The sequence below is a fragment of the Quercus robur genome, chromosome 3 (assembly GCF_932294415.1).
Source record: "Quercus robur chromosome 3, dhQueRobu3.1, whole genome shotgun sequence".
In the NCBI taxonomy this organism is placed as follows: Eukaryota; Viridiplantae; Streptophyta; class Magnoliopsida; order Fagales; family Fagaceae; genus Quercus; species Quercus robur.
Window position 1 is genome coordinate 26720344 of NC_065536.1, and position 27758 is coordinate 26748101.

At 34.8% G+C, this 27758-nt stretch overlaps 1 protein-coding gene across 2 annotated transcripts in view; it reads left to right on the forward strand.

Moving 5' to 3' along the window:
• The window catches only part of LOC126717636 (protein PIR), a 32997-nt gene extending 6144 nt beyond the window's left edge, over positions 1-26853 (forward strand). Inside the window, exons 7-30 of one of the 2 annotated variants that reach the window (XM_050419468.1) lie at positions 84-176; positions 2526-2595; positions 2823-2887; positions 3239-3434; positions 3568-3719; positions 4887-4980; positions 5100-5315; positions 6849-7060; positions 9320-9467; positions 10502-10670; positions 10755-10831; positions 12485-12655; positions 13807-13883; positions 13975-14077; positions 17643-17762; positions 17866-18009; positions 18701-18850; positions 19117-19260; positions 19633-19720; positions 20341-20468; positions 22276-22483; positions 25064-25236; positions 25923-26138; positions 26439-26853. In XM_050419468.1, coding sequence (XP_050275425.1) covers positions 84-176; positions 2526-2595; positions 2823-2887; positions 3239-3434; positions 3568-3719; positions 4887-4980; positions 5100-5315; positions 6849-7060; positions 9320-9467; positions 10502-10670; positions 10755-10831; positions 12485-12655; positions 13807-13883; positions 13975-14077; positions 17643-17762; positions 17866-18009; positions 18701-18850; positions 19117-19260; positions 19633-19720; positions 20341-20468; positions 22276-22483; positions 25064-25236; positions 25923-26138; positions 26439-26633 — 3409 coding nt within the window. In that variant the 3' untranslated portion in view covers positions 26634-26853. Of the gene's footprint in view, positions 1-83; positions 177-2525; positions 2596-2822; positions 2888-3238; positions 3435-3567; positions 3720-4886; positions 4981-5099; positions 5316-6848; positions 7061-9319; positions 9468-10501; positions 10671-10754; positions 10832-12484; positions 12656-13806; positions 13884-13974; positions 14078-17642; positions 17763-17865; positions 18010-18700; positions 18851-19116; positions 19261-19632; positions 19721-20340; positions 20469-22275; positions 22484-25043; positions 25237-25922; positions 26139-26438 lie in introns of those variants that run through there. The other variant, XR_007652681.1, reaches the window with a different exon arrangement.
• Positions 26854-27758: the final 905 nt, after the last annotated feature.

Here is a 27758-nt window from a genome sequence, read left to right on the forward strand (position 1 = left end):
TCATTTTTCTGTTTTTGATACTACCTCATTTCAAGTGATGATGGCTAGTAGCTATCCCCTTAAGACATCTTTCTCTATTTTAGGTCCATGTTGAAGTTACTTGATGTCTTGGTGCAACTTGATCATCTCAAAAATGCCAAAGCAAGCATACCTAATGATTTCTCTTGGTATAAGAGGTATGGAAATCATCTTTGGTCTATATTATTTTGCTATATCTTGGTTTCATCTCCTAGGCTCCTTGAAGTGGGTTTACATACTATTTCGTCATCCTAGGCTACTATATCTTGGTTTCATCTCCTAGGCTTCTTCTTCCCAATCTTGTGGTGCAATTTCGTCACCACCACAAGATTGGGAAGAAGAAGCCTTTGACCGGTTTATGGGGTTGGTCTATTCTTCGACTGTGAGGGGGTTTGGCCCAGATAAGGTTCGTTGGAAGCTTGCAAGGAATAGAGGTTTTGAGGTTAGAGGTTATTATAGCTCCTTCTACCCTCCTACTCTTGTTTCCTTTCCATGGAGAATGATATGGCAATCAAAGGTTCCTCCTAGGGTGGCTTGCTTTTCTTGGTCTTCTTCCTTAGGTAAGATCTTAACAACAGACAACCTTCGTAAAAGACGAGTGATAGTGCTTGACTGGTGCTATATGTGTAAGAGGTGTGGGGAGTCTGTGGATCATCTTCTACTTCATTGCTCCATAGCTTGGGAGTTGTGGTCTTTGGTTTTCTGCTTGTTTGGTATTCAATGGGTTATGCCTAATACTGTTCTTGAGTTGTTTAAGGCTTGGCAAGGAAAGTTTGCACGACATCGTCACATTGATGTTTGGAAATTAGTGCCTCATTGCTTGATTTGGTGCATTTGGCGTGGAAGGAATGTTAGAAGTTTTGAGGGTTGTGAACATTCTTTTTTTTTTGATAGGTAAGAAAAATATATTCAAAAAACTGCTAGATGCCAAAAAAACACCAGCAAAACAAAAGTACAAAAATGAGAAGAAACAAAAAGAAAAACAAAAAAGCATTAATTACAGAGAAAAAGAGAGCTAAGGAAAAAAGGAATAGAGTCACTAGAAGTGTGGTCTTTTCTCACTTTTCTTGTTCTTCTTTTTCTATTTTTCTTGATCGTTGTTCTTTTGTTTCTTGATTTGTGCCCCCATAGTACATCCCCAATGTACTCGGTTTGGCAATCTTTCTATTATTAATAATATTCTTATGTTATTTATCAAACAAAATAAAAAATAAAAAATGAATAAGGATAGCAAGAGAAAGTCTATCATGGTTTCAAGACTCATTGGGTGTCTGTGTGTGTGATGTACCAATCAAAAGAAAAGAAGAACAAGAGGAAGCCAAAAGTAGTCACACCTAGAGTTTCCTTAGCATAAAACTAAAGAAAGATTCCACCCCTGGCAAGCACTTCATAGTTGGCTTTGCTGGTCGAAAGTTGTGGACTCCCAATAATATAGGATTAGGAATGCCAAGCAGCACACACACATATATAGAAAATCCAACAGGATCTTGCAATTGTACTTTAAAGAATGAAACTGAACTTAAAGCTATTAAAGACCAACTGTAGACATTATTCTCATTCTTGTTCCCATTAGCATTTTTGTATAGACATTCTGTTAACCTCCAGCGGAATTTTTAGAAAATATTTGGAACACCTAATGTATTCCTTATTATATTATTATTATTATTTTTAATAAATTTATGCTTAGGATAATACTGAATTTGAATTTTTTCATGCTTAGGAATACAAGATATAGCTTAAGTAAGATCGGCCTCAATGTCAATGAAACATTATTGTAGCCCAGGCTTAGTCCTTGTAATAGAATTTGATGCCCCAATTATTCAGTTTAAAATTTCTAAATATACTTACAAGAAATTCTCCCCAAAGCAAAGTTTGGATTTTTGGCAAGCACTCAAAAAGGCCATTATACTACTTCTTTACAAGCCTGTGGAGTTAACAAGAAAATGAAACAAAACTGAAAAATAAAAATTCATAAAATGACAAGATTGAGTCAATGAAACACCTTTTACTTCACTGTTAAGTGGCCGAATATTTGGTTAGTTGTGTTTGCTTTATTCTGGGTAGCTTTGTTTATGCCAAAGACTACAACGGTTGCTGGAACACAAGTTCCAAGATATGGAAAGTGCTACCATTATGTGTATTATGGAGAATGAGAGGAGGAATTGAACTTTTGATGGGGTTGAACCCCCAAATCACGTTCTTTAGTAATTTAGTTGAAGGAAGGTATGACTGAATGACTACTTTGGTTAGTATCCTTGCATCCTTCTATCTAGAATTTTTAGTTCTTTAGAATCTTAGATTGTAATCACTTAGGGCACATTTGTGTATTTGAAGTAGTTCTTCTTTCAAATAAAATTATGTTACTTATCAGAAAGAAAACAAGTTTTGCTATTAATTTATTAACCCCTTAGATAAAATTTCTCCACAATTATTAGCAGTTTATTTCTTAAAATTTTTTAACTGAATTTTCACACAAGTCAGCATTCAATTTATTTCTGAATATTCAGGACATTCACACAAGTCAGCATTCAGTGGCAAGACACTGATTCAATGAGGGAGGAGTTAGATGATTTACAGGTGTGTGAGTGTGGTTCCCTTTGTTTCTTTACATGTAGATACAAGATGAATTTAGAATTTAATGTATGGTTGTTTTTGTTTGGGAACCTTTTCTTCTTCTTTTTTTTTTCTTTTTTCTAACCCACGCCAGGGGGGGGGGGGGGGGGTGTTGGTTTTACATTCACAATTGATATTGTGCCATTCTGCTAGTGGATTGATTACAATTATCTTCTTACTATTTGTTGCAGATTTTCTTAAGTACAAGGTGGGCTATCTTATTGAACTTGCATGTTGAGATGTTCCGTGTCAACAAGTATCCTGTCTATGTTACTATTATTTTTGATATATTGACTACTGTGGAAAAATCTATATGATACCTGGAGTGGTTATATTTTCCTTGTTTGATAGTTAAATTGATACATGTTTTACATATGCTGGTAAACATTTTAGAACTTTGAATGTCTACTGCCTTATATTGTCCATAACACATATATATGATGATGCCAATGAGACGTAGGCTTCCAGTCCCTTCTAAGGGCAAGGTGGGAGGGGAGGTTTTGGGTTCAAGACACACTAGATGCAAGTGTAACTTACAACTTTTGTGTGTGTGTGTAAATGATGATAATTCATTTTATTACCTATAAAGTTCCTTAACCTGAGATAGCGTGGAAGACATTCTTCAAGTTCTCATAGTCTTTGCGGTTGAGTCATTGGAGTTGGATTTTGCACTTCTGTTTCCAGAGCGGCACATTCTTCTACGTGTTTTGCCTGTTCTTGTTGTTTTAGCAACATCATCAGAGAAAGACAGTGAGTCTTTGTACAAGAGGGTGAAAATCAACAGACTGATCAATATATTTAAGGTATTGCTGTTATGTAAAATGATTTAAATGTCAATGAGTGAAGAAGCAACAAGAAGCATATATCTCTTTCTTTACATTTGTTTTGGTAGAATTGAATAAGAAGCTTGCATTAATTTGTCTGTTTTCTTGGCAGAATGATCCAGTAATTCCTGCATTTCCAGATCTTCATCTTTCTCCTGCTGCAATCTTGAAAGAATTATCAATGTACTTTCAAAAGTTTTCTTCCCAAGCACGTCTTCTCACTCTTCCAGCACCTCATGAGCTTCCACCCCGTGAGGCACAAGAATATCCTTTTTTTTCTTTTGTCATATATATGCATGTATGTGTGTGTGTGGTTAAATTCACCAATGGATGCTTATCTACTGCTTTTCTAATGAACTTTTTGCTGCAACTTCTTATATATGTAAGAAAATAATGTTGGTTCCTGTTGGTTTTTTTTTTCCTCCTACCCCCTCTCTTGTTAGTACTATTAATGCAAACATATGAAGCTGGAGTCCCAGTTTGGCCAGCTTGAAAAAATATTTTAGTTGCATTCCCCTCTCTTTCAACTTTTAAGTACAATGGGATTATGAACAGAATAATGACCAACAAAGTAAACAACATTGAGGACTGTTCCTCGCCTTTGTGGTGCTTTGATAAGCTTGCTTATGTGTATAACTACAGGTCTCAGATTTTGGGGTGTGATAATTTTGTTTGCATTTACTAATTTAAAAAAAAAAAAAATTGTTTGCATTTGCTACTTCCTTAATTGTTGATAGAAAAGTAGGAATTATGGAACTAATATGTACCTTCTGGCCGTTTTGAGAGTAAATAGTTTGGGGTGGGGATTTATAAACCTATGGTTTTGTCTGACTCCTTACCTCCCTGACTATTAATATGTGGGGTTTAGATTAGTTGCCTCCTCATCAATCTTAATTCATTGTGTTGAAACTAATCTACTCATAACTTTGTTTAAATATTTTCCATGTGGCGTATTTATATGCTTTATTTATTTTTCTTTTTCTTGGGCATCATTTTTCAATTTTAAAATCATGTATGTACTTTATTGTGAAATTTCATTTAATTTCTTACTACTTAGGCTTTTGTGAAAATCAATAATTTATTATGGTATCAGGATAGAAGATCATGAGTTTGAACCTTGACTCCATTTAAAAATGTTCAAAATCCCACCTATTGGGCCCCATTTATTAAAGGGAGTGTTAAAATTGTGCTTAGGATGGTGCAAGGAAATATATTATGGTACTTTACCGTTTGCTTCTAAAACATTTACAAACTTATGTACAAAATGCCATCAAATGGAACTTCATCCTCCCAGAAGAGTGGGCGGTGGGTGAGGTCATGAGTTAAAAACCCACTAGGCACATGTATAACTTAACAATAAAGAAAAATATGAACTTCTGCACAATACCTGTACTTCCATTGTATTTTTAGTGAAACCTTGACATAATTTACTTATCAGAGACATTATCTGATCATCAATCACATTGGAGCAATCCGTGCTGAACATGATGATTTCACAATTCGTTTTGCTTCATCAATGAATCAGGTGCTGACCCCTCCAAAGGAAATTCTTTACTTACAGATATGTTATATGTGTTATTTTTCTGTCCCAGCTGTATATGTCTTTAAATTTCATATCTTTTCTCTTTATTTTTGTTTGTACAGCTATTGTTGTTAAAGTCAACTGACAGTGCTGATATTGAGTGGAGCAAAGAAGTCAAGGGAAGCATGTATGATGTAATTGTTGAAGGTTTTCAACTTTTAAGCAGATGGACTGCACGCATTTGGGAACAATGTGCATGGAAATTTTCTCGTCCATGCAAGGATCCAGTTCCTTTGGAATCACATGAGACTTCGGCATCATTTTCTGACTATGAAAAGGTATTATGTCTTTTATGTTTTTTCCTTCTATTTTTCCGGTTGATCTGTAACAGAAATTTCTTTTGGCTTTCCACAATTTTTTCTGATCCTCAGCCTCACTGAAGTAACATATCGGTATCTTAGCACAGATGGTTAAAATTTTGTCTATTATTTCATTTTTTGAATTGTTAGCTATTGCTTTCTTCTTATTTTCGTTTGAGGTTTCCTTGGTTTCTATTGCTTTTTTTTTTTTTTTTTTTTGGTTTATTGTGTAAAGGGTTGTCACCATTACTCTTACTCTTATAATGGATATCATGCTGTATAAAGGCCCCGCACATTGTGACCAAGACTTGTAGTTAAGCTCTGTGGCTGAACTTTTTATATCTGCTTGAGTGCTTAGTCAATTTTTATCACACCCTAGGAAACATTTTTACTCGCTGGCAAGCTGTATTGCTGTTTCTTTTTCCTCCTCTCACTGCCTTCTAATTGTTACTTCAATTGAGATATCAATCTTATTATATTCCTTTTTTCTAATAAAGTTTCCTTGTTCCAAATAAAAAATAAAACAAAAATAAAAGGTATCAATGTTATTAGAATCAATGCAAGGTTGGGAGCTGGAGTCTCTTTTTTCTTTTCTTGATATTCTCTACTCCACCAAAGTTGGGAGGGTAGAGGAAAAATTGTGTTGAAATCCTTTTAAAGACGACCATTCAACGTTTAAACTTTCCACAAAGTTTTAAACTCAAATGGATGCCCTTCTTTCCTTTGGAAGATCATTTGGAAGGTCACAGTTCCAACAAGAGTGGGTTTTGCAATATGGACAATGACATTAGACAAATTTCTAATAGTGGACAATTTGAGGCCCAACTTATTTGTACGTTTTCTTGGGTATACCCACAATGGGAAATCCGAAAGCAGATTGGCATATGGTTGGTGGCTTTTGGTAGCGATATAACATTTGCTTGCTCGAAATGTATATATCTGAGGAGGATAGCTCACAGCCAAGAAGCCCCCTTTGATGACCGACCTTGATCACCCTCCCCAAATACTAAGTTCTAATCTCTCCCTTTTCTCCCGTCTGTCCCCAAATACAAAATCTTTGGCACATACGTGGGTCCTCCCACTTACAGTATTTGGGTGGTTTCCTAAGTCTAAGTTACTGTTCCTACATGTCTAATCATGCATCAGTGATAGGGCCCACGGCCACACCCTTGAAATGACTTTCTTGTAACTTGCGCTATACATCGGATCTTGTGTTCGGCTGGTGGAGTTCATGGTAATAGAGGATGTAGGGGTGTTGATCAAACAGGAGGCTGAGGTAAGATGCAGGGACCCCATGTACATGATCTTTTTAGTTGAGTTGATTGATCTTTTTAGTTTAGATGATGGTTATTTATCTCTTGTATATTCCATGTGTACTATGCCCTTTTTGCACTATTCCAATAAAAAATTAATACTTAAAAATTTGAGCACTGTAGTGGTGGATTATATACATGTTTTCTATCTTAATATTATGTTTTGTTTGATAATGGCATTTTATTACATTCCCTGTAGGTTGTACGTTATAATTATAGTGCAGAGGAAAGGAAAGCACTGGTTGAACTTGTTAGCTACATAAAGAGTGTAGGATCAATGATGCAGCGGTGCGACACTTTGGTAGCTGATGCATTATGGGAAACGATACATGCTGAGGTCCAAGATTTTGTACAAAACACATTGGCGACTATGTTGCGGACTACCTTTCGAAAGAAGAAGGATCTTTCAAGGTGGGAATTTATTATTATTATTATTATTGTTGTTGTTGTTGTTGTTAATGTTCCATTTAGAAGTTAAGTCTGTTAGCATCATTATTGTTATGCAATTAAGATACAATAAATATTATCATATTTTTTTGATAAGCAATGAAAATTATTATCATTATTAATATATAGGGGATAATATTAGATTACTTTTGGTCTGACTATATATATGATTTTGAGTTAACCATTGATAGCTCTAAAGATTTAAAAAAAATATTATTAACACTCACTACAATTCATTTATTTTTTTTATAAAATATTTCTAACATATAACTTAGTTTTGTAACTTATTTTCCAGGAATTTGACCTGAAATGAAAAACTGATATTTGCCGTGGAAGTTGTTTGTAAACTTGATGAGCATGATGGTAGGATAGTTATGTTTGATTCCACATTTTGGCCTCCAAAAGTGACTTTTGGGTGGGAGCCTGCTAATTTGAATGGAAAATGATTGTTTGGTAACCTAATACTGAACCCATTTATTTCCTCCTGGGCACGATGATAAATTGCCTATCCCGGTAAGGGTGAAAAGCCCTTGAATTACTTGGTAACTAGTTTTGGTTGATGGGTCAGTTGCTTGTTGGAGTCTAATTAACAATGAAGATTGTTGTAACGTATGCCCTGCGATGTTAACTAATCTGAGTGAAGTTCTTCTACGCCATAAAATAAATAAATAAAAACTGAACCCATATATATGACAGAAAATCACATTTTGCAAAAGTTCCAATTGGCATATTTTTTTTCTAAAATTTCCTTTTGTCCTTAATTCAATTTTTGGATATGTTCCAACAAATGGACCCCCATTAAATTTGGTTTTTATGGGGTTGGCACTAACAACTTGTCATTGTGATTCACAATAAAGTTTCCAAATTAAGAGTTATGTTTTGCTTCTTGAGCAGTAGGGGTATATGAATTACTGTTTAATACCTTGAGCAGTAGGGGTATAAAGTGACCTGGAGGGATGATTCCTGTTTAACTTTTACCGAAAATTGATTAAAGATGGTAGGATTTGGGAATTGCAGCAAAAAGCTATTTTCTCTAGAAGATCTCTGTTGCTATTTTTGTCCAAATTTCTGAAACTGGAGGAGAGGATGCATGATATAGGCACGGAGGTGCCTGATTGAAGAGATGTGTCTCTGCCTGGACTCAACCTTTGAATCCCTAGATTAGGTGTTCCAAGAGATTATATTTCGTGACATCTTCTCTCACATGAAGTCATGAACTGAAGTAGAAAGAGAATGGAAATTTGTGAGAAATGGCACTCTCTGTTGCAGCAAAATCAAAGCATGTGAAATGCAATACAACCTCATGCATCTTATCAAAAGGAGAAAAACAATGCTATCATCTAACAACTATGCGTACAACACACACCAACATTCATGATATTGTGATAGGCTTGTGGGAAAGGATGTAAAACAATCTGAAACTTTAGAATATCTAATCGAATGGAATCAGTTTAAACATGTTCAAGATTTGAAGTTAGTTTTTGTGAATGCACAGATTAATCTTGAATACCAAACAAGTGCATGTAGCACTAGCCAGCATATGCACTCACAATACCTGAAATTTAAGTGAATTGTTAATTCATTTAATGGGTATCCAGTACCCAATGTGTATGTGGTGGTGTGTGACTGCACATGGACGTTGGATCTCCTTGCATAAACAAACACACAAAATTGAAATGTTCATTGAAGTGATTAGCCAAACTAAAGTCTTATCAATTTATGATGTTAAGATTAAAATTATTAATAATTTTCAGCATGGTAAATCATATGATTATCATGTTTAAACCGTTCTTTCATTGAAATCTTTATCATGATTTTTCCCCTATTCTGTTCTTTATTTATTTATTTATTTATGTTGATATGAAGCTCTATGCTTGATTGAATTCAAAGTCTTGCTTGAGCCTTTGGTTATGATACCATTTGATTTAATTGACTGTTTTATCCATAATCTGATTAATCTATTCTTTGTGATGACATTGACATTATTATTTTTAATTGGTAAGTAACACTTGCACTCAGTGTGCACCCATGTCCTTACCTTCCATCTTATTATTATGGGAGAGGGAAGTGTCAGTTGAGCTATAGATCATTGACCTTTGTGATGACGTAGTTTGGAAAATGTAGGTATGTAGCTAATTCTTGTCAAAACCTGCTGCCAGCCACTTTAATCAAGTTTTCTGTCTAAATCTTGGTTATATGTTTCTTCTAATTGCTAACTCTCAGGATTCTATCCGATATGCGGACCCTTTCAGCTGACTGGATGGCAAATACTAGCAAGTCTGAACCTGAGTTACAATCTTTACAGCATGGGGGTGAAGAAAGCAAATCGAACTTCTTTTATCCAAGGCCAGTTGCACCAACGGCGGCTCAGGTTTTCCTCAGTTTTAAAACTTCTTTCCTGCATGTACTTTTAAGGCTGTGAACCATAAAATCTAGCACAACTTCTTTCATATGCCATATGAAAGGAAAAATGAGTAATTTTATTAAATAGAGAGGAAAATGAATAAAATCATTCACAAGTTCATATGAATCAATAATAAGAACACTATAGGGGTTGGGAGTTTGGGGGAAATGAACCTTGAGAGACAGGTAGTACAGCTTGTGTTGGCAAAGCTTCTTGAAGGTGTGACTGACTTCCCAATTGTAGTATTGCTTATGGCATTTAAACTTTTCCAAATAATTGTATCTTTTATCTTTTTAGAGGCTGTAAAATTCTCTTGCTTTGACATTCTTTATCTCAAAACAGACAAAAAAGAAGTAAACAAAGTATTTGAAATTATCTTTCCTTCTTTAGTTCTATCAAAATCTTCAAATTTCACTGAACATTCTCAACTTAAAATAATCAGGAAAAAAGAAGAAGATGAAAGACTGATAAATATATCTTGTGCGAGTAAATCTTCTTGCTTGCTAATTCAACCTTTTCGCTCACTCAACGTTTTGATAATAAGTTGGAAGTATTGGTTTTCACTAGAAGAGTTCCTTATTAGATGGCAAGCTCTAACATTCCATCCCCCCCCCCCCCCTCCCCCCCCCACAAAAAAAAAAAAGCATATTCTTTTTGGTAATTTTATGTCATACGGTCTAAACCATATTATTATCAAATGATTGGGATTTCATCCATACATATTCAAATTTAGAACAAGCATATCTTAAGATTCGTGATTTTCTCAATTAGTATATTTTGGCCAGATATACAAAGATTTCCTTGCAGATGACCACCTAACTGGTATGGTGATATTTCTTCCTTAGATGTACCCCTTCTCACAAAGAATTCTTTTTTGATGGATAGATGTGCATAAATATACATATAATACTAACTCTTTTTTAGATGGACATTTGTACATGAATATACATATAATTTGGATGAAGGTTGCAAGAATTGATAGATTCATTTTCTTTATGTAGATCCACTGCTTGCAGTTCTTGATATACGAGGTGGTCTCTGGTGGTAACCTTAGGAAGCCAGGGGGGCTCTTTGGGAATAGTGGGTCTGAGATACCTGTTAATGATTTGAAACAATTGGAAACCTTTTTTTACAAGCTTAGCTTTTTCCTCCATATTTTGGACTACACAGGTATTCTTCTCAACTCTACTTCTTGCAATAGTTGTCCTCATGACCTGTAACATAGGTAATTTTTACCTGTTGTCATGATCACAGCTACGGTTGCATCTTTGTCCGATCTTGGTTTCTTGTGGTTTAGAGAATTTTATTTGGAGTCCTCTCGGGTTATTCAGGTATAACTTATACATCGTAATGGTTAGATTAATGTTTTTGGTTCAAACTAAGATATTTGTGTCTTTGTTAGTTTGACTTACTAAAAGGGATATTATGCTGGTCATTTCTAGATTATAGCGTATGATGAACTCAAATCTTTTTTTGGAATGACTAAAAGTCTAACTAGACAGTTTAAATGAACCTTCAGTTTAAATATTTAACCTTCTTGTATATATCAAACTGATATGTACTCATGAAGTCTGATTATCAATTATTATGTCAAAATTACCTTATAATGGAACATTTTTTCTGGGAAAATGTCCTTTGTTCTTTTTGGGAAGGTCATAATTGAAAGCACTTGCCACTTTCCAAAGCATGGTCTCTTGAACATTCCACACCCTCACTAATAGCTCTCTTACTGCTGCCAACACAACTGTGTTGTATCTGGGAAGAAGTACATTGGTTTTGACACACACACACGCATATTTTTGATATGGTACTTAGACTTGCTAATTTAATATTTATATGATTTAATGAAGACTAGCTAACTAATTAATATCATATAGCACCTCAACTTTCTATACAACTCTCTCTCTCTCTCCCCCCTAGTTGGCAAGAAGTATTTTTATTCTATGGAATGGGGTTTGTTTCTACCTATATGGTTGCATACCTTCTATTTAGCGCACATGCTTTTTGTTTAGTCACCTTCCAATTCTTTAATGTCTCATAAACTTGTTTAGAATATTCATTTTTATTTTCATGTTGTAATTGGACAATAGTAAATGTTAAGAACTGAGAAAAAAGCTAGCAACATCTACTCTATACCCCAAAGGATTAGACACAATTTGGAGGAGATCAGAATGAGAGGAGATCAGGAAAGAGAGCACAGGTTAGATCCTTAGGAGAGGTCTGATTTGATGAGACAAGTCATGAGAGTGGGTCCCACTTGTTTGCATAAATTTACAAAAATTCCACCATAACTCATAATTCATCATCGGAAAACATCAAAATGTTGTTTTCAATTTTCATCACTCAAACTCAGTTTTTTGAGTTTTGGGTGATGGGAATTGAGTTATGGGAACAAAACCAAACAAGCTGAATTGTAGTGGGGCCCATGGATTTTGAGAATTGGGTGATGGAAATTGAGTTTTGAGTGATGGTTTTGTCTATAAACCAAACACCCTCTTAACTTTCTAAATGAGAGTTAGAATGAGGACATGATTTGGAACTTAAGGCCACTTACTTTGATATTATGATAAACTAACACTTGTTCCAAACACTTAAGCTGTTAGGAAGGGGTGCTTTTTATTATTTAACCATTATTCTAACAGATACCATTTGTAATAACTCAAAGAAAGTGCTAGCCGCAGCTATTCTATACCCCAAAAGAACTAGTCGCTATTGGAGCTCCTCATAATCATTTATATAACCTAAATTGGCATAGTACACACCCAATGTGGAACTTAGCACAGGCTAACGTAATACACATTTATACAATCCAATCCAATACAATCTAGACAATCTGGGGTGATACAATAATTTTATTTTATATATATATATATATATATATTTTTTTTTTTTTCCTGGATGTAGCTCTCTCTTCTCCTTTTTTTCCCCCCCTTCAGTCCACCCTAACTTGGATTTAAGGAAAGTTGTTTGTTTCTGATGTGCAGTTTCCCATTGAATGCTCTCTTCCCTGGATGCTGGTGGAGTATTTGCTTGAGTCGCAGAATGCTGGTCTTCTTGAGAGTGCTCTTATGCCATTTGACATCTATAATGATTCAGCTCAGCAAGCATTGGTTGTACTGAAGCAACGCTTCCTCTATGATGAAATTGAGGCTGAGGTATGTGAAGTCCGAACTGAATTAATTTTTTAAATTTGGGATGGATTTCTAATTTTTTGTTTTATGATTGGACTTTTCAATTATTTGTGTACTTTGACATGTTGTTTGGGTTCTACATGTTTTTTATTAATTTCTTTCTCCTTTAAGTGACCTGTTTTTCTACAAGGTATATGGATCATATAGGATCTACAGTTTTAAAAAAAACCAATACCTCTTGGTACTCTCTCACAATCTGTAACCTTAATCTTAAACTTACACGAGGATTTTTCTCCAACCACGCAAGCCTTACTTTCTGGGAAAGCCTTTTCCAAATTTAAATAGTTTACATCAATACGAATCAAAGAATAGGTGGCTCTGAACATAAGCCAAAAAAAGAGAAGAAGAAAAAGAAAAGAAAGAAGGAGATTAAGTTGAATATGGACATGCTTGCTTAAATAAACAAATGTCAACATAAGCTAGGACATGCCCAGGAATATTGAGTAATTAAATGGTAGCTGTATATTTAACTGAAGGGAAACTAACGTAGGAAAACTGATGCTGAAGTCTCGGCTATACTGATGAGACTTCTATATTCATGTCTTTTTAATTTTCTGTCTTTTTATTTCCTCTAGTTAATTTTTTTTTCAGTTGAAACATTGTACAATCAAGTTGGATTGTCAGTGTTGTCCTTCTGACTTTCATGGACCGGGTTATCAATTGCATTTAGAATATAATTTTACTCATGGATCCTATTGAAATATTATATAACCAGATTAACTGAAGCCACGTTAGTTTGGTATGGTTTTCTTATTGCATAAAACATAAGGCACTAAAGCATCTCATAGAACTGTTCATAATGGTTACTGACACAGACACACACACACATATATATATGAGTCCGGTTAATGTACGCCCTTAGGGCATACATTAATCATCCATTTTAGGAAACTTTTCATGGGAAATTGAAAAGTTACCAACTTTTTTTTACAGCTTTTTCAATTTCTCATAAAATGTTTCTTAAAATGATTTATTAATGTATGCTCTAAGGGCATATGTTAGTAAAACCCTATATATATATAGATGCACTATCCCATAAATGTTCTTACAAGCTATTTTATAAGCTTTCTGCTTGCACTGACAATAGTGAATTGTAATGTTTTTTTTTTCCACAGGTGGATCATTGTTTTGATATATTTGTTTCAAAACTTTGTGAGACTATTTTTACATACTACAAGAGCTGGGCAGCGAGGTTTTCCCTTTGACCTTTGATTTATTCTCCTGTAACACTATAAGTTATTAAACTAATCTTTTTTATTTTTTCTGTTTGCAAAATCCTGCAGTGAATTACTTGATCCGTCATTTCTCTTTGCCTTAGACAATGGAGAAAAATATTCTGTCCAGCCTATGAGATTCTCTGCACTACTAAAGCTGACTAGAGTAAAGGTAAATAATTAATTTTCATTTGATATTTTTAATTGTTCCCTTGTTGTGGAAATACTCTAGCTTCATATGGAGCATTGGTACCTCATTTAAATATGATTAGCAACATGTTTTGTTCTTTGTTTTATCTCTTACAAAGTATCCTGAATGTCTACTCCTCTTGACCTTAAATTCTTGTCCAAGTGTCTTCCACCATAGATTAGGCAATGGAGCATAAGTTGTTACAGGCAGCATAAGTGATGTAATCCTCAGGCATCTCTCTTTAAAGGACCACTTCCCCAATTTTAGGTGGAGGAGAATTAAGGTACGGTAGAAAAGCATGGTGTTGGTTGTCATTTAGAGAATTTGGAGGCAAAAAGTGGGCGCTGTCCTGTTGAAGATAAGATAGCTGATGTTACATTTCTCATCATTAGAAGAAGACATTAAAAGAGAGTCTTGTTTTTGGCTCAGTATTTTTGTGGGACTCAGATGTTTTTCACACCTTTGGTTCATACCTTCAACCTAAATTCTCAGCTGCCTGCCTGTGATCTTAGGTAAAGGGTGAAAGCCTGATCTAGCAATATCCAGTGAGTGCAGAAGGGCAAGGCTGCTCGGATGATAAAAAATTCCAAATTAGAAAGGATAGCAAAAGTTACTCTAACTTCTATCTCCTTTACATAAATTGAGTGTAAAAAGCAAATCTTAACTCTCTAAACATAAGAGATTGGAAGTGTTCACCCCCCCCCCCCCCCCCAAAAAAAAAAAAACTAATTACTGGCCATTAGGATCAAATAAAGTCCTTTGGAGCACTTGATCCCTTGTTTAGGTTATAAATTTCATGATTGCTCTTTAGGCAATCCCAGGATTATTGCAGCTGGTGAAACTTCTAGAAGTCTTGAAGGTGATGCAATTCATGCTTTTGTTATCCAAAGGTGAAGGATTTCCATTGAAGTCAAGCTGTCAAAGGTATGTCAAGAAGGGCTCTTGGTGACCTATGAAAAAAAATTCTTTTAATGTTTGCATTCTGGAGAAGACTCAGCTGACATTGAAGATATAGAAATTCTTAATATGGATTTTGTGCAAAGTTAGAGACATTGTCACCTGTTCCTGGGTGCTCTAATTGCAAATAAGGGGGCAGATTTTCTTGCCAAGGGAGGGGCTGAAATCACTTCAAACTTCTGGCACATTTTCATCCTCCCTGAGCTTTGTTTTTTTGTTTCGTTTTATTTTTTATATATATTTATAATTTTGGAAAAAAAAATTTATAGGCTTTTGGTGCTATTGGGTTGTTTGGTTTTTGTTATTTGCTCAGCTTTTGTGGGAGCTTAAAGTTTTATGTCCTTTTGGATTTCTCATTATTTTTACCTGCTCTTTTCTCCCATTTTAATTAATATATATTTGTTCTTATAAAAAAAAGTACTAGGAATAGGGAAAGCCATAAGTTCATTTCATTACTGTTTTTCTGTGAAGGTCTGATATATAGAGCTTTATCTTTTTCATAGCAGTCAGAAGCCTGGAGATGGGAATTTTGGGGGCCCAAAATTCTTTGGTTAACCATTATGAACATCAATTTGAAACATTCCAGGGCCTGTATGATGATACTCTAATTTTTTGTGATGCTAATATTGATCAAATGCTGTTTCTCCGTATGGTGCTCGTTTGGTTTGAGGCTGTGTCAGATTTGAAGGTAAATTTGGGTAAGTCTGAACTGGTGGCTGTGGGGGCAGTTCATAACTTTGAACTTTTGGTGGCTGTCTTAGGCTATAAGCAAGGGTCTCTTCCATTGAAATATTTGGGTCTTCCTTTAGGGGCAAAATTCAAGGACAAGACAATTTGGAATCCAATTCTTGAGAAGATGGAAAGAAAATTAGCAGGTTGGAAAAAGTTATATTTATCCAAGGGAGATAGAGTTACTTTAATTAAAAGCACTCTCTCTAACCTTCCTACTTATTTTCTTTCTTTATTCCCTATTCCTGCTTCAATGGCCAACCGAATTGCAAGACTTCAGAGGGACTTTCTATGGGGTGGCCTAGGGGATGAGCCCAAATTTCATCTTGTTAATTGGTCTAAGTTTGTACTCCTCTCTCTTCAGGTGGTTTGGGGATTAGGAACTTGAGAACCTTCAATGTAGCTTTATTAGGGAAGTGGTTATGGAGATTTGAGCAAGAAAGTGATGCTCTATGGCGTCAAGTGATAAAGACGAAGTATGGTTGTGATTGGGGTGGTTGGTGTTCTAGCTCTTTCTCTGGTCCTTATGGAGTTAGTTTGTGGAAAAATATTAGAAGAGGGTGGCCCTTTTTATCTCGGTTTTTTCTGTATGAAATTGGAGATGGATCAAAAGTGCGGTTTTGGCTTGATAAATGGATCAACATCTGTCGAAACAAAGAGACGAGTGTGGCTGATCTAATGAGGTACTCCAATGGAGTCCTTCATTGGGAGATGCATTTTTGTAGGGATGTTCATAATCGGGAATTGGAAGCTTTCTGTTGCTTCATAAATACCATTTATAGCACTCCTATACGGGGGATAGGGGAGGACAAGAGATGTTGGCTTCCTTGTAAGAGTAAGGGGTTTATGGTTAGTGCGTACTACCATCTTCTAGTTGGCCACAGTGATCAGTTTTTCCCTTGGAAAAGCATTTGGAAGTAGAAGATTCCCTCTAGAGTGGCTTTCTTTGTTTGGACCGCTGCCTTGGGGAAATGTTTGACAATTGACAATTTAAGGAAAAGAAAGGTTTGCATTTTGGATTGGTGTTATATGTGCAAGTGTAACAGTGAAATCGTTGACCATCTATTCCTTCATTGTCCGGTTGCTCTGGAATTGTGGGATATGATTTTTGGTTTATTTGGAGTTTGTTGGGTTATGCCAATGTCTGTTGTTGAGCTTTTTGCTTGCTGGCAAGGTCAATTTGGTCGCCATCGCAATGGAGATATATGGATGGTTGTTCCTCATTATTTGATGTGGTGTATTTGGAAGGAAAGAAATAATAGGTGTTTTGAAGACAATGAGCGTTCTATGCCTAATCTCAAGATTCTTTTTTTTAGAACCTTATTGGACTAGTTCTCAGTGTGGAGAAACCATCCTTTTTCTTCTTTTTTGGATTTTCTTGATTTATGTAATTTTTGTATTTGATATGTACACCCCTGTATACTTCCTGTGTACTTGGGTGTCTCTCTTTTTTCGTTATCAATAAATCCTTATTACTTATTAGAAAAAAAAAAAAGTCTGAACAAATGCTTTTCTTTTTCTATCCGTCACACTCTTTTGATGTTTGTGGTACATTTTTGCAAATATATCCCTGTTTGAATTTTTTTTGCGTCTCTTGATAAGGTCTAAAAGTCAAAAGTTTTTAAGAATAGATCCTTAACAAATCACATGGTGGTAGGAATGCAAAATTGTCTTTTTAACAATTTTCTGTAGGTTATGTATTATTTCATTGTATTTATTTATTGATGCATAAATTTGAGTAGGATGTAAACTTATAATTCTAGACATAAATCCACAGAGCTATATATCTAGTGTTTGTGATTATCTGAGTTCAATCAGAATACCTATCTCTCAATGACCTGACTAAGATTTTATGGTGCAGTTACTTGGGAGGACCATTGATTTAAGAAGTTTGATTGCAGAGCGAATGAACAAACTTTTTAGGGAGAATCTTGAGTTTCTGTTTGATCGTTTTGAGTCTCAGGATCTATGTGCAATAGTGGTACGTAGTTTCACATTGTTCTCTGGGTTCTTGCAATGAGAAGTGCCTTTTGTTTTCCCTATTCCATTAACAGAAGATTAATATGATAAATTTTTTTTTTTAGGAATTAGAGAAGCTGGTTGATATCTTAAAACACACCCATGAATTGCTATCCAAAGATGTTTCAATCGACTCATTCAGTCTCATAATGAATGAGATGCAAGAGAACTTATCTCTTGTGTCATTTTCTAGTCGACTTGCTTCTCAGGTATGGAATTTCTTCCTCTCATTCTCTTCAAACATATTTTGACTGAAGCTTTGTGTTGAACTTGGAATATTTTGTTCTCTCAGTATAATTCCAATTTCATTTTTATGTTCTAGACTGTACGTATTGGACTTTTTTTGCCCATACTGTTTTATTTTTTTTGAAATGTAATGTGAATTGTGGAAAATAATGAGAACATTAGTAATAGAACAAATAATTTAATTTAAGTATGGAGGCTGTTCATCGACCATTATGTATTTCTCTATCAAATTCATTAAAGAGGATGGATACAAAGGAGACCTTGTTGTTGATGTCTATTTATACTAATTTAACATTTGACAAAAGATGGTTTCTGAGCTTGTGATCATACTCATTTTATTTGGGGAATAAGTGTCAAAACTGGTTACTTCCAGCCTTTTAAAATTACATTCATTGTATTAACAGCATATATCTTATTATTAATATATGCGTTGGATTTTGTTAACTAGATAACTATTATGGGGATCATCAAATTTTAGGAGATTCTGGTCTTAATTGCAGTAGTGAAACTTATTATTTGTAACTTTGTATGTTCTTACTTTCTACTTCTTGGAAGAATCTTAAATACTAGACTGGAACATTTAGAAATGAAAATTTTGGACTCTAGTCATTTATTGCTGGTTCTAACATGATCAGTTTTGTTTGTGTCTGTTAGATCTGGTCAGAGATGCAAAGCGATTTTTTACCCAACTTCATCCTTTGCAATACCACTCAGCGTTTTATCCGGTCATCAAAGGTTCCTCTTGTTCCTGTTCAGAAGCCATCAGTTCCCCATGCCAAGCCTAACTTTTATTGTGGTACTGAAGTAAGCAACATACACTAATCACTTGACTTGATTTTATCATTGAGAATTGAGATGTTATTATACATAATTGCAGAAGCAACTTTTCCAAAAATTTTACACTTATTAAACATTTCATACAAATAAATTTAAAGTAAACTAGATGTATCATTGACCTGCTGGCCTTTTTTATTTTTTTGGTAATTATATGAGTTGTTCTCAATATATCTTCACATTTTCATGGTACTTACTTACATTTTTTATTCTTATTGTGTTCATTTTCATTGTAGGATTTGAATTCTGCTCATCAGAGTTTTGCACGATTGCATTGTGGATTCTTTGGAATACCCCACATGTTTTCCATTATAAGACTTCTGGGATCTAGATCATTGCCTTGGCTAATTCGATCACTTCTAGATCATATATCAAATAAGGTTTGTCATGCTGTTATGAATTCAGTCTATTGTTGATATATAATAACACAAAAAGGTACCTGATAAATGGTATTCGGTAAGTTGCACAGAATGTTATAGAAGATAATATTTAATTGTGTTTTCACCATTCCACAAAAAAAAAGTCTTCCTAGTTCCCAAATACAACCTAAAAACATAATATTTTAAGATCTGCATCAAATATGTTAGTATGCACTAAAGATGCCCCAAAATCCATAATTCTTTAGTGAACAGGTGCTTAAAGCATTAATATTCATTAATTAGCAAAAGCATTCAATATTATTTTACATGTTGAGCTTTAATAGAAGATAATAATTGTGATTTCATCTAATGTTCCATCCATGCATGTTTCAGGTAACTACACTTGAACCAATGATCACAGGATTGCAAGAAGCTCTGCCAAAATCTATTGGTTTGCTTCCTTTTGATGGAGGTGTGACAGGTATGTGACTGTCTTGCAAATGTTTATTGAAGGATATTTTTTTTTGATAAGTCAATTTATTAATCAAAGAAATAGAACATGATCTTCCCTTCATTAATTTAATACTATGAATCGATGTATGTAATTCCTGTATATAAAAAACTACAGTGTCACTTGAGGTGAAAAATGTGTAGTTTGGCCTGCAACAAAATCAGAAGTCTCCTGGACATTTTTTAAATAAATGGAAATGGACACTTTTCTGTGCCCAAAATGTTTCTGAAAAGTTTAAGCCTGAATCTGTGCAACACAGCATTCGTAAATTGGCACCAGTTTATATATATATATATATATATATATATATATATATATCATAGGTATTGGCGGTATTTATTTCCAGTGGTCAGTAAATTAGATTGAAGATGACCTTATACTAGTCAGTGTTTTCGTGAGTTATTGATTCACTTGTATCTCAGATTAGAGCCAGAAACCGTGTCAGCTTTCTCTTGTGGTGTTTAAGTTTTCATGTCAACTCAATTTATGATTCTTGTTTAGCATTGCATGTTCTTTTGTCTTTTCTGCTCCCATTTGTTTGCTGTCTCAGTTAACCTTTCCTAGTTTGTGAATTTATTGCTCGTGCACAGGTTGTATGAGGCTTGTGAAAGAACATCTTAATTGGGGTAAAAAAACAGAGCTGAAAGCGGAGGTTCTTCGTGGGATAAAGGAGATCGGAAGTGTACTCTATTGGATGGGACTTCTTGATATTGTGTTGGTTAGTGTCCTAAACTCTTCATGGCAATAACTATTTCTATGGATTTTAAACTGGAGTATATGCAGTAAATATTTGAGTTAAACTAATGGCTCCTGCTTTGCATATTTCGAAAATATAGATAATGCATTAGAACTTCTCCTAGAGATTTGTAGGAAACACACAAACACACATCAATTTTATACTTTACTGTTCAGTATATCTGTGTTTTTCTATTCATTCTCGGGCTTCTTTTAAGATACAATATTTCACAATTAATTTTTTTATTGGTAAGTTACATGCACCCAATGAGTCTTGAACCCACAATCTCACACTCCACCTAGCACTTACAAGGACAGGAGGTGCCAGTTGAGCTAGAGCTCATGGGCTTGTAATATTTCACACATAATTAATGCGTTGAAATGAATATATAAGTAATGTAGAGTTGCCCATCCTAGAAAATAATTGAGCACAATTAGCGTTGCTTCTTGGGTCTCTTTGAATCAAGTGATAAGTCCCCATCCTGCTGGGTTCATATGATCTTTCCAAAAACCCTGAGTTGGTTTAGTGTTAGAACTTTATGGTGATATCGCTGGTGAAATGCTGGCTGCTTGAGTGTGTGCCAGAAATCTACCAAATTCTGGATATACCTGGTCAAAGTTTTGTTTCAAGAACCTGATGAACCAAAAGTTTGTTTGATTCTGCTGTCTACAGTGTCAAAAAGCCTTTTCTTGTTAGTAGTTGGTTGCTTATTCAACAACTGATGGTCAGAAAGCTTCATACAGAAGTAAATTTAGAGTGGCTAGTCATCATCTAAAGTTATTTTGAATTTTATCTTGGATTTAAGAAGTGCACAAGTTTTCAAGGTTTTTTCTGGACTTGTGTCCATGACTTTTCTGATTATATTATTTAGCACTTCGTCTCCAGGTCTTCCTTGTTACAAAATTCCTGGTTTGTAGATTAGTTATCAGATAAGCCTGATGCATCTGATAACATTTTTAGTACAGCTAATATATTTGAATGAAGATAAGTTGCTTTGAAGGTTCTGTCCCAAAGCTGACTAGTACGAGTAATTTTATGCCCTAAGTTCTCATTTTTTGTTAGTCAAACTCTTTTTGCTTTACTAGAACTGAATCACTACAAGTGGAGACGGAAATTTTGGACTGAAAGTTCAACTGAGGACTTGATTTTCCCAGTCTTTGGCCTTCCATTATAATTGTTTGCTCCTTTGGATCTTAATGTGGCTGTTATTGTTCTTGTCGTCGTTGCTATTCCTTGCTACTAAGCATTCTTGGTTGTTGCAGTGGTTATTATTGTTGATATGGTTGGGTGGGTGGTGGCTGTGTTTTTTGTTTGGGTGAGGGACTGAGGGCGATTTTTTGAAACAATAAGGGGCTGTGAGAGGGGTGATGTATTGAGAATCAATTGCATGAACCAGCACCATTCTTGCTCATGCTGTTTTATTTTATGAAAAAAAAAATTTCTAAATGAGGATAATGGAGAATGTAACTTTCAACTTTTTAGCATGGGATGGGATTGGGCAAAAGAAAATTGAAAAGATTCATTCTCGTATGGAGAGTGAACAAAACTCAATTATGTACATTAATAAGGTTCATATAAGATTTACTCTACAGAAATAAACCTTTCATTTTAACATTGAGGTGTTTTATCTCAGATTTTATATTTAGGGAAAAAGTTATTATGCCTGATCCAGGCTAATCTTATTGATTTTGTTCATCTTATAACCGTGTGTATCTTATATGAGTTGTCAATATTTCTAACTGTTCAATTTTTAATATTAGATCTAAAAAAAATCTTTCATGCTCAACAGAGAGAAGTGGATACTATGCATTTCATGCAAACAGCCCCATGGCTGGGTTTCCTTCCTGGTCTAGATGGGCAAATATTGTATTCTCAAGATGGTGGGGATAGCCCTATTGTTAACCTCTTTAAATCTGCCACTGCCACAATTGTGTCAAATCCCAGTTGTCCACATCCAACTTCATTCCAGACCTTATCAAAACAGGCAGAAGCTGCAGGTACAAAATTGCACATCCTTCTATCTTACTTTGATATAATGCCATTTATATGTAGGTATAACAGAACACATGCCAGTTCTATTATATACAATATACAGATCACACCTGTATCAGTTAGAAGTCAAATATATGCTGTTTGATGTCTGTGATGCAGTTCTGACAATTTATGTTTATAATGATTTATTTTTCCTGTTCTTGGTGTCTCTTGATCTTCTGAATCTATACTTTCTGCTAAAACTGATTGGATCACAAGACTTAGTTACTGTAGGAATATTCCTTTTCCAGTGCTAGTAAAGGAACCTCTTGTTTTACCTTCACATGTCCGCTTTTTTTGGCAAGAGCAATAGAAGACAAAAAGTTGGACATTGAAAGCAAGCTCGGGAAAATGGTAAGAAGCCAACAAATGTATGAACAAAAAAATCTTAATTTATTCAAATTGGCTTGAAGAAGTTGATTACTAAGAAATATGAATAATGATGGCATTTAGTACAGGATGTAGGTGGGGAATGAAAGGGAAATATGAAGCAAATTACTGAGGTTCTTTCCACACTCAGGAGTATCATGCTCTGTTGTTGTCATAACTACTGTGATCTTGGGTTTTTCATATCTAAACTTTGTCCTCAATAATATTAATGAGTAATGCTATAGCCACAAACTTTCTTACTACAGTTTTACAAACTGTTGAGATGTCAAATTCTTATTGATTCTTATTTGAGCCTACCGTTTACATCATTATTTACTTACCTATAACCATTTACCACATCAGCAATTTGTAAAAAAGTTTGTAGCTTTAACATTGTCCAATATTAATTGCACCTTTGGAATAAAATCTATTAGGAAAAAGCCCTAAAACCTCCAAAACCTTGTTTCAAATTTTGTTGTTTGCATTGCTTGCACACTTGCTGCTTTTGACAAACAGAAATTTTACTTGTCACCTTGAAGAACTTCTACATGTTCCCCAAACAAAATCTCCTTTCCTAGAGTTGTAGATTCTGTTGTCCTGCATCATTGGATTTTTTCTGCTCTTATTATGGGTGGGTTTGTGATCTTGCTTGTTTTTTCTGTCCTTCCTTTTTAACTTTTTAGATTATATTATTAACTTTGCTTTATCAAATGATCTTTTTCGTATTCTTCTTGTGCGTTTGGATTGTGGCTCCTTGGTTGTGAATTTGGCTATGGTGTCCTGGGCTTCAGTGTTTTAAGCTGTGTGGCGACAGGCAGTAGTGAAGTAGTATTAAATTGGGATGGCCAGATTCCAGGTATTTGGGTCATGAATGGTTTTAGGCTGTTGATGGTAGTGGAGGGCATCAGTGCATGGGTGTGTGGCCATGAGTAACAGAGCAGTTTTTTCTGGCGTAGGGGCTATGTTGGTGTCTGGTTGTTTGGGATTGGTGGATCTGGTGGCAATTTTTTTTTTTTTTTCTCTTTAAAATAAGTCCAAAAATAGTATAAAATTAAAAATTATGGTGAAACATCATTGTTTTTGATACATTACCAGTTTGGAATTCAAGGGTTAATTACAAATTTTGAGACTTGAGGGATCAAAACAATAGCAGCCCAATAGTGGGAGGGATCAAAATGTGTTTAGCCTTACCATATATTTTTCCCTAAATGTAAAATAGATAAAGTTGGGCCAGCCATGCTCTAAATGCCATTTTCAGGACTGAGTTAATTTAGACAGTTCATAAAAAGTGATACAAGATTAAGGAAAGGCCCCTACCAGCTGAGTAGAGTGTAATGGAACCTCTTTTGAATTACTACTACAGAAAAAGAAGATATTTTGGTTGATGTCACCCTTTACAAAGACTTGTCCAAGTTTAAAAGGCACATAATTTTTAAATTATTAGTAGTATGGGTTGGGCCAATTTCTTAGGTTAAAAATCTTGCCAATCTAAGCTCAAGCTTTAAAAGATATAGTACCAGTTCAACTCAACACATGAAAAATTAATCCATGTTGGTTGGATTTTATTAGATCGAAATTTATTGAATTGGTTTGTTAAAGGTTAAAACTTGAAAGCTATCCCCTTTTATGTCTGCTTTGTAATAAATCAAATACTAGCAAGTAGCAATCTCACCTATCATTTCTTTATCCATTAGTCATACCCACTTGTCTCTCAGTTGGTTCCGTTCTTATTATTTTGTCTCTTCTGAGTGGCCATATCCATATGAGCTAAGCAAATGCTTTTTAATGGAACTTCACAATTGAATTACCACTACAGAAAAATAAGATATTCTGGTTGATGTCACCCTTTACACCAAGACTTGTCGAAGTTTGGCCCTGGTCCAAAGTCCCTTGTTTGTAACATTAAGTAATTCTACATTCCTATTTGTGAATGACTGAAAGCAAAATAAAACAAACAAAATGGGGAGAAAAAAAAAAGGCTGTGATCTGTGTTTTCAAAATTCCATTGCTATTCCTGGATATATAAGCTCTTTATTAAAAGAATTTTGCCTTTAATAGTCATTACATATATGATTTACCATTGCCTGTAGGTGTCACATCTCTGTCATTTTCCCAGTTCTTGTTTATTGCTTTGATGGCTCCTGATTAAGGGTTTAGATGTATTCCTTTTGTTGCAGATCTTTTATACAAGGCCAACATGAATACTGGAAGCGTGCTGGAATATGCCCTTGCTTTTACAAGTGCAGCATTGGATAAATATTGTAGTAAATGGAGTAATGCTCCAAAGACAGGATTCATTGACATTACAACTTCAAAGGATTTCTACCGAATATATAGTGGCCTTCAAATTGTAAGGACGAATTTTACATGCCTTGTTTTTCACTGACATCACCTGTAGTTGGTCTGACTGTAACTTCCTAGGTTTGTCTTTGCATTAGTTGCTTTTCGAAAAGGACATGTGTTGAGTGTGCCTTAAATTTCTCGATTTAGTTTAAATAATTGAAGGGGGTCTATTGTAATATCCAGACTGCAACAGTTTCAAAGTAAATATGGAAATGCTTAATGCTTTTTGTCTGACATTTTCATGGTGTCTCATTAGCTTTTTGGTATTTTATGGTTTTTGTTCTCGGGGGCATTAACTGGTATGTTTCAGCCTGATCTCAGTTTGGCTAAGATACAAGTTGTATTTGGCTTATCAATAGAGAGACCGGCATCTTAAATGATCATGTCAAGTTGTAACCAACATAATGATTTTCACTCCTGGAAAAACTTTTACTAAATGAATCCAGATTATAAGAAGTTCTATTTGTTTCTATATATTCTTTCCACCTGTGATTAAAAAACCAATCATGTTTGTGAGCTAAAAGTAATAATTATGCCCCAGGATCAGGAATCCTGCAATTATGTCTTGATTGAAATGGTTGAGAACTAAGCTTCAATGAACCATTAATTTTGTCATTACCTCGGTTCTAGGAATATGCGCATATTTGAATATCTTGTTTTTCTGCTAACTTGTTTAGTTCTTGTACTTCATAGGGATATCTGGAAGAGACTGTTCAAGTACCATCAAACAATCATGAAGAGCTTGGTGATTCAGTTGCTTGGGGTGGTTGCACCATAATTTACTTGCTTGGGCAACAGATGCATTTTGAGCTTTTTGATTTTTCATATCAGGTCCTAAATGTTGCCGAAGTTGAAGCTGTATCAATAACACAGACACATAAAACTGATAAAAGTCATCATTTTGGCCAGGTAAATATTTTTATGTCTTGAACTTACTGTTCTAGACCACTCGAGATGGTGGAGGTTTGTGGAGCCAAAATACATGTGAAATCACTTTTCTGTATCTTCGTTTTAGAGAAATCTTGGCAGTACCAAGGTTCATGTGCTCTAAAATAAGTATTAATTTTTGTTTTCCATTGTTGTTATTATTATTTTTCTTCTATAGAACCCAGTCCAGTATAAATTGGAAAACCACTGAAGTTCTGGCATTCTAGTTTTCTTTTCTATTTCTTTGGTGGTGTTTATGACTGCATGTTTCTTTTAAACAAGGGATGGGAAGCACTGTTGGAAGCAATGAAGAAAGCGAGGAGGTTGAACAATCACGTATTCTCCATGTTGAAAGCTCGTTGTCCTCTCGAGGAGAAGACAGCTTGTGCTATCAAGCAAAGTGGTGCCCCTCTGCATCGGATTAAATTTGAGAACACCGTCTCTGCCTTTGAAACACTGCCACAGAAGGGAGCCTGAGTTTACTGGTTCTTGTAAGTTGTAACTTCTATCCCTTTTTTCCTTCCTTTTTTATTTTATTTTTATTTTTTTCAAACAAGTAATATGTGCCAGTTGGGATTGAAATGTAATGAGAGAGATCTTTTATATACTATTCCTTGATGAAGAAATGTTATAACAAAAATGCATATTGTTAGCCTAATCAAACTTGTGGGAATCATGGATGCATACCATTTTTATTTGACCTGTGTTAACTTTGGATTAGTATTTTCTTCTGAATTTTAGGGTTAATTTCAGAAATCCATCTGAATTATGGGTACTTGTACTTTGCACCCCAAGCTACGAAAACTTCGAAGCACCATCTCAATTGTAACAAATCTTACAAATCTCATCCTACTGTCTATCTAAATGTTAGTTTAATGGTCACATGCTTTGCACACTGATAAACAGTACATCTCTGGATCTTTGTTTTATATTATCCAGCAATTATTTTACAACAGATGAGAACTTTTAGTTCAACTGACCCAGCTAGCAGAAAAGCTGTGTCATACTTTCCACGAGGTCAGAAGGGAAGGCTCCAAGGACATAAAATTATTGCCGTACTCTAGAAGAAAACATATATAAAAATGACGTGATTGCATGTTGTATGATTTTTAAGCATACTTTGTCATGTTCGTAACATAACAAAAATACTTCACTTCAATGGATCATGGGCGGTGGGTTGGACCTTTCGGTTTCTTATAATAATAATAATAATAATAGTGTAAACATCTGCAAGATAAGTTGGGATGGCAACTGAAGTTTACTAATGGATAATACTTCTAAAATAGAGAGCAACAAAAACAGTTTTTCACTTTTTTGCAGAGGGCAATCTGTTGAAAATTAGCTTGCCATCTTCAGTTTTTCACTTTCTTGCCACTAGCTTTATGTTAGTACTCTTTGTACTTCATTAAAATAATATTATAGCTCGGGAGAGGTTAGGGGCTACTGTGGTTTCACCCAAGTAAGGAAGTCACGATGGTCGTCTCCTTCTAACCATTTTCTTCTACCAAAGAAAAAAAAACGAAGTTTATTGTTAGTTGTATTGAAGCTTCTTGCAAATTAGCTTGCAATAATATAATAATAATAAATTTTCTTCTACGTTTT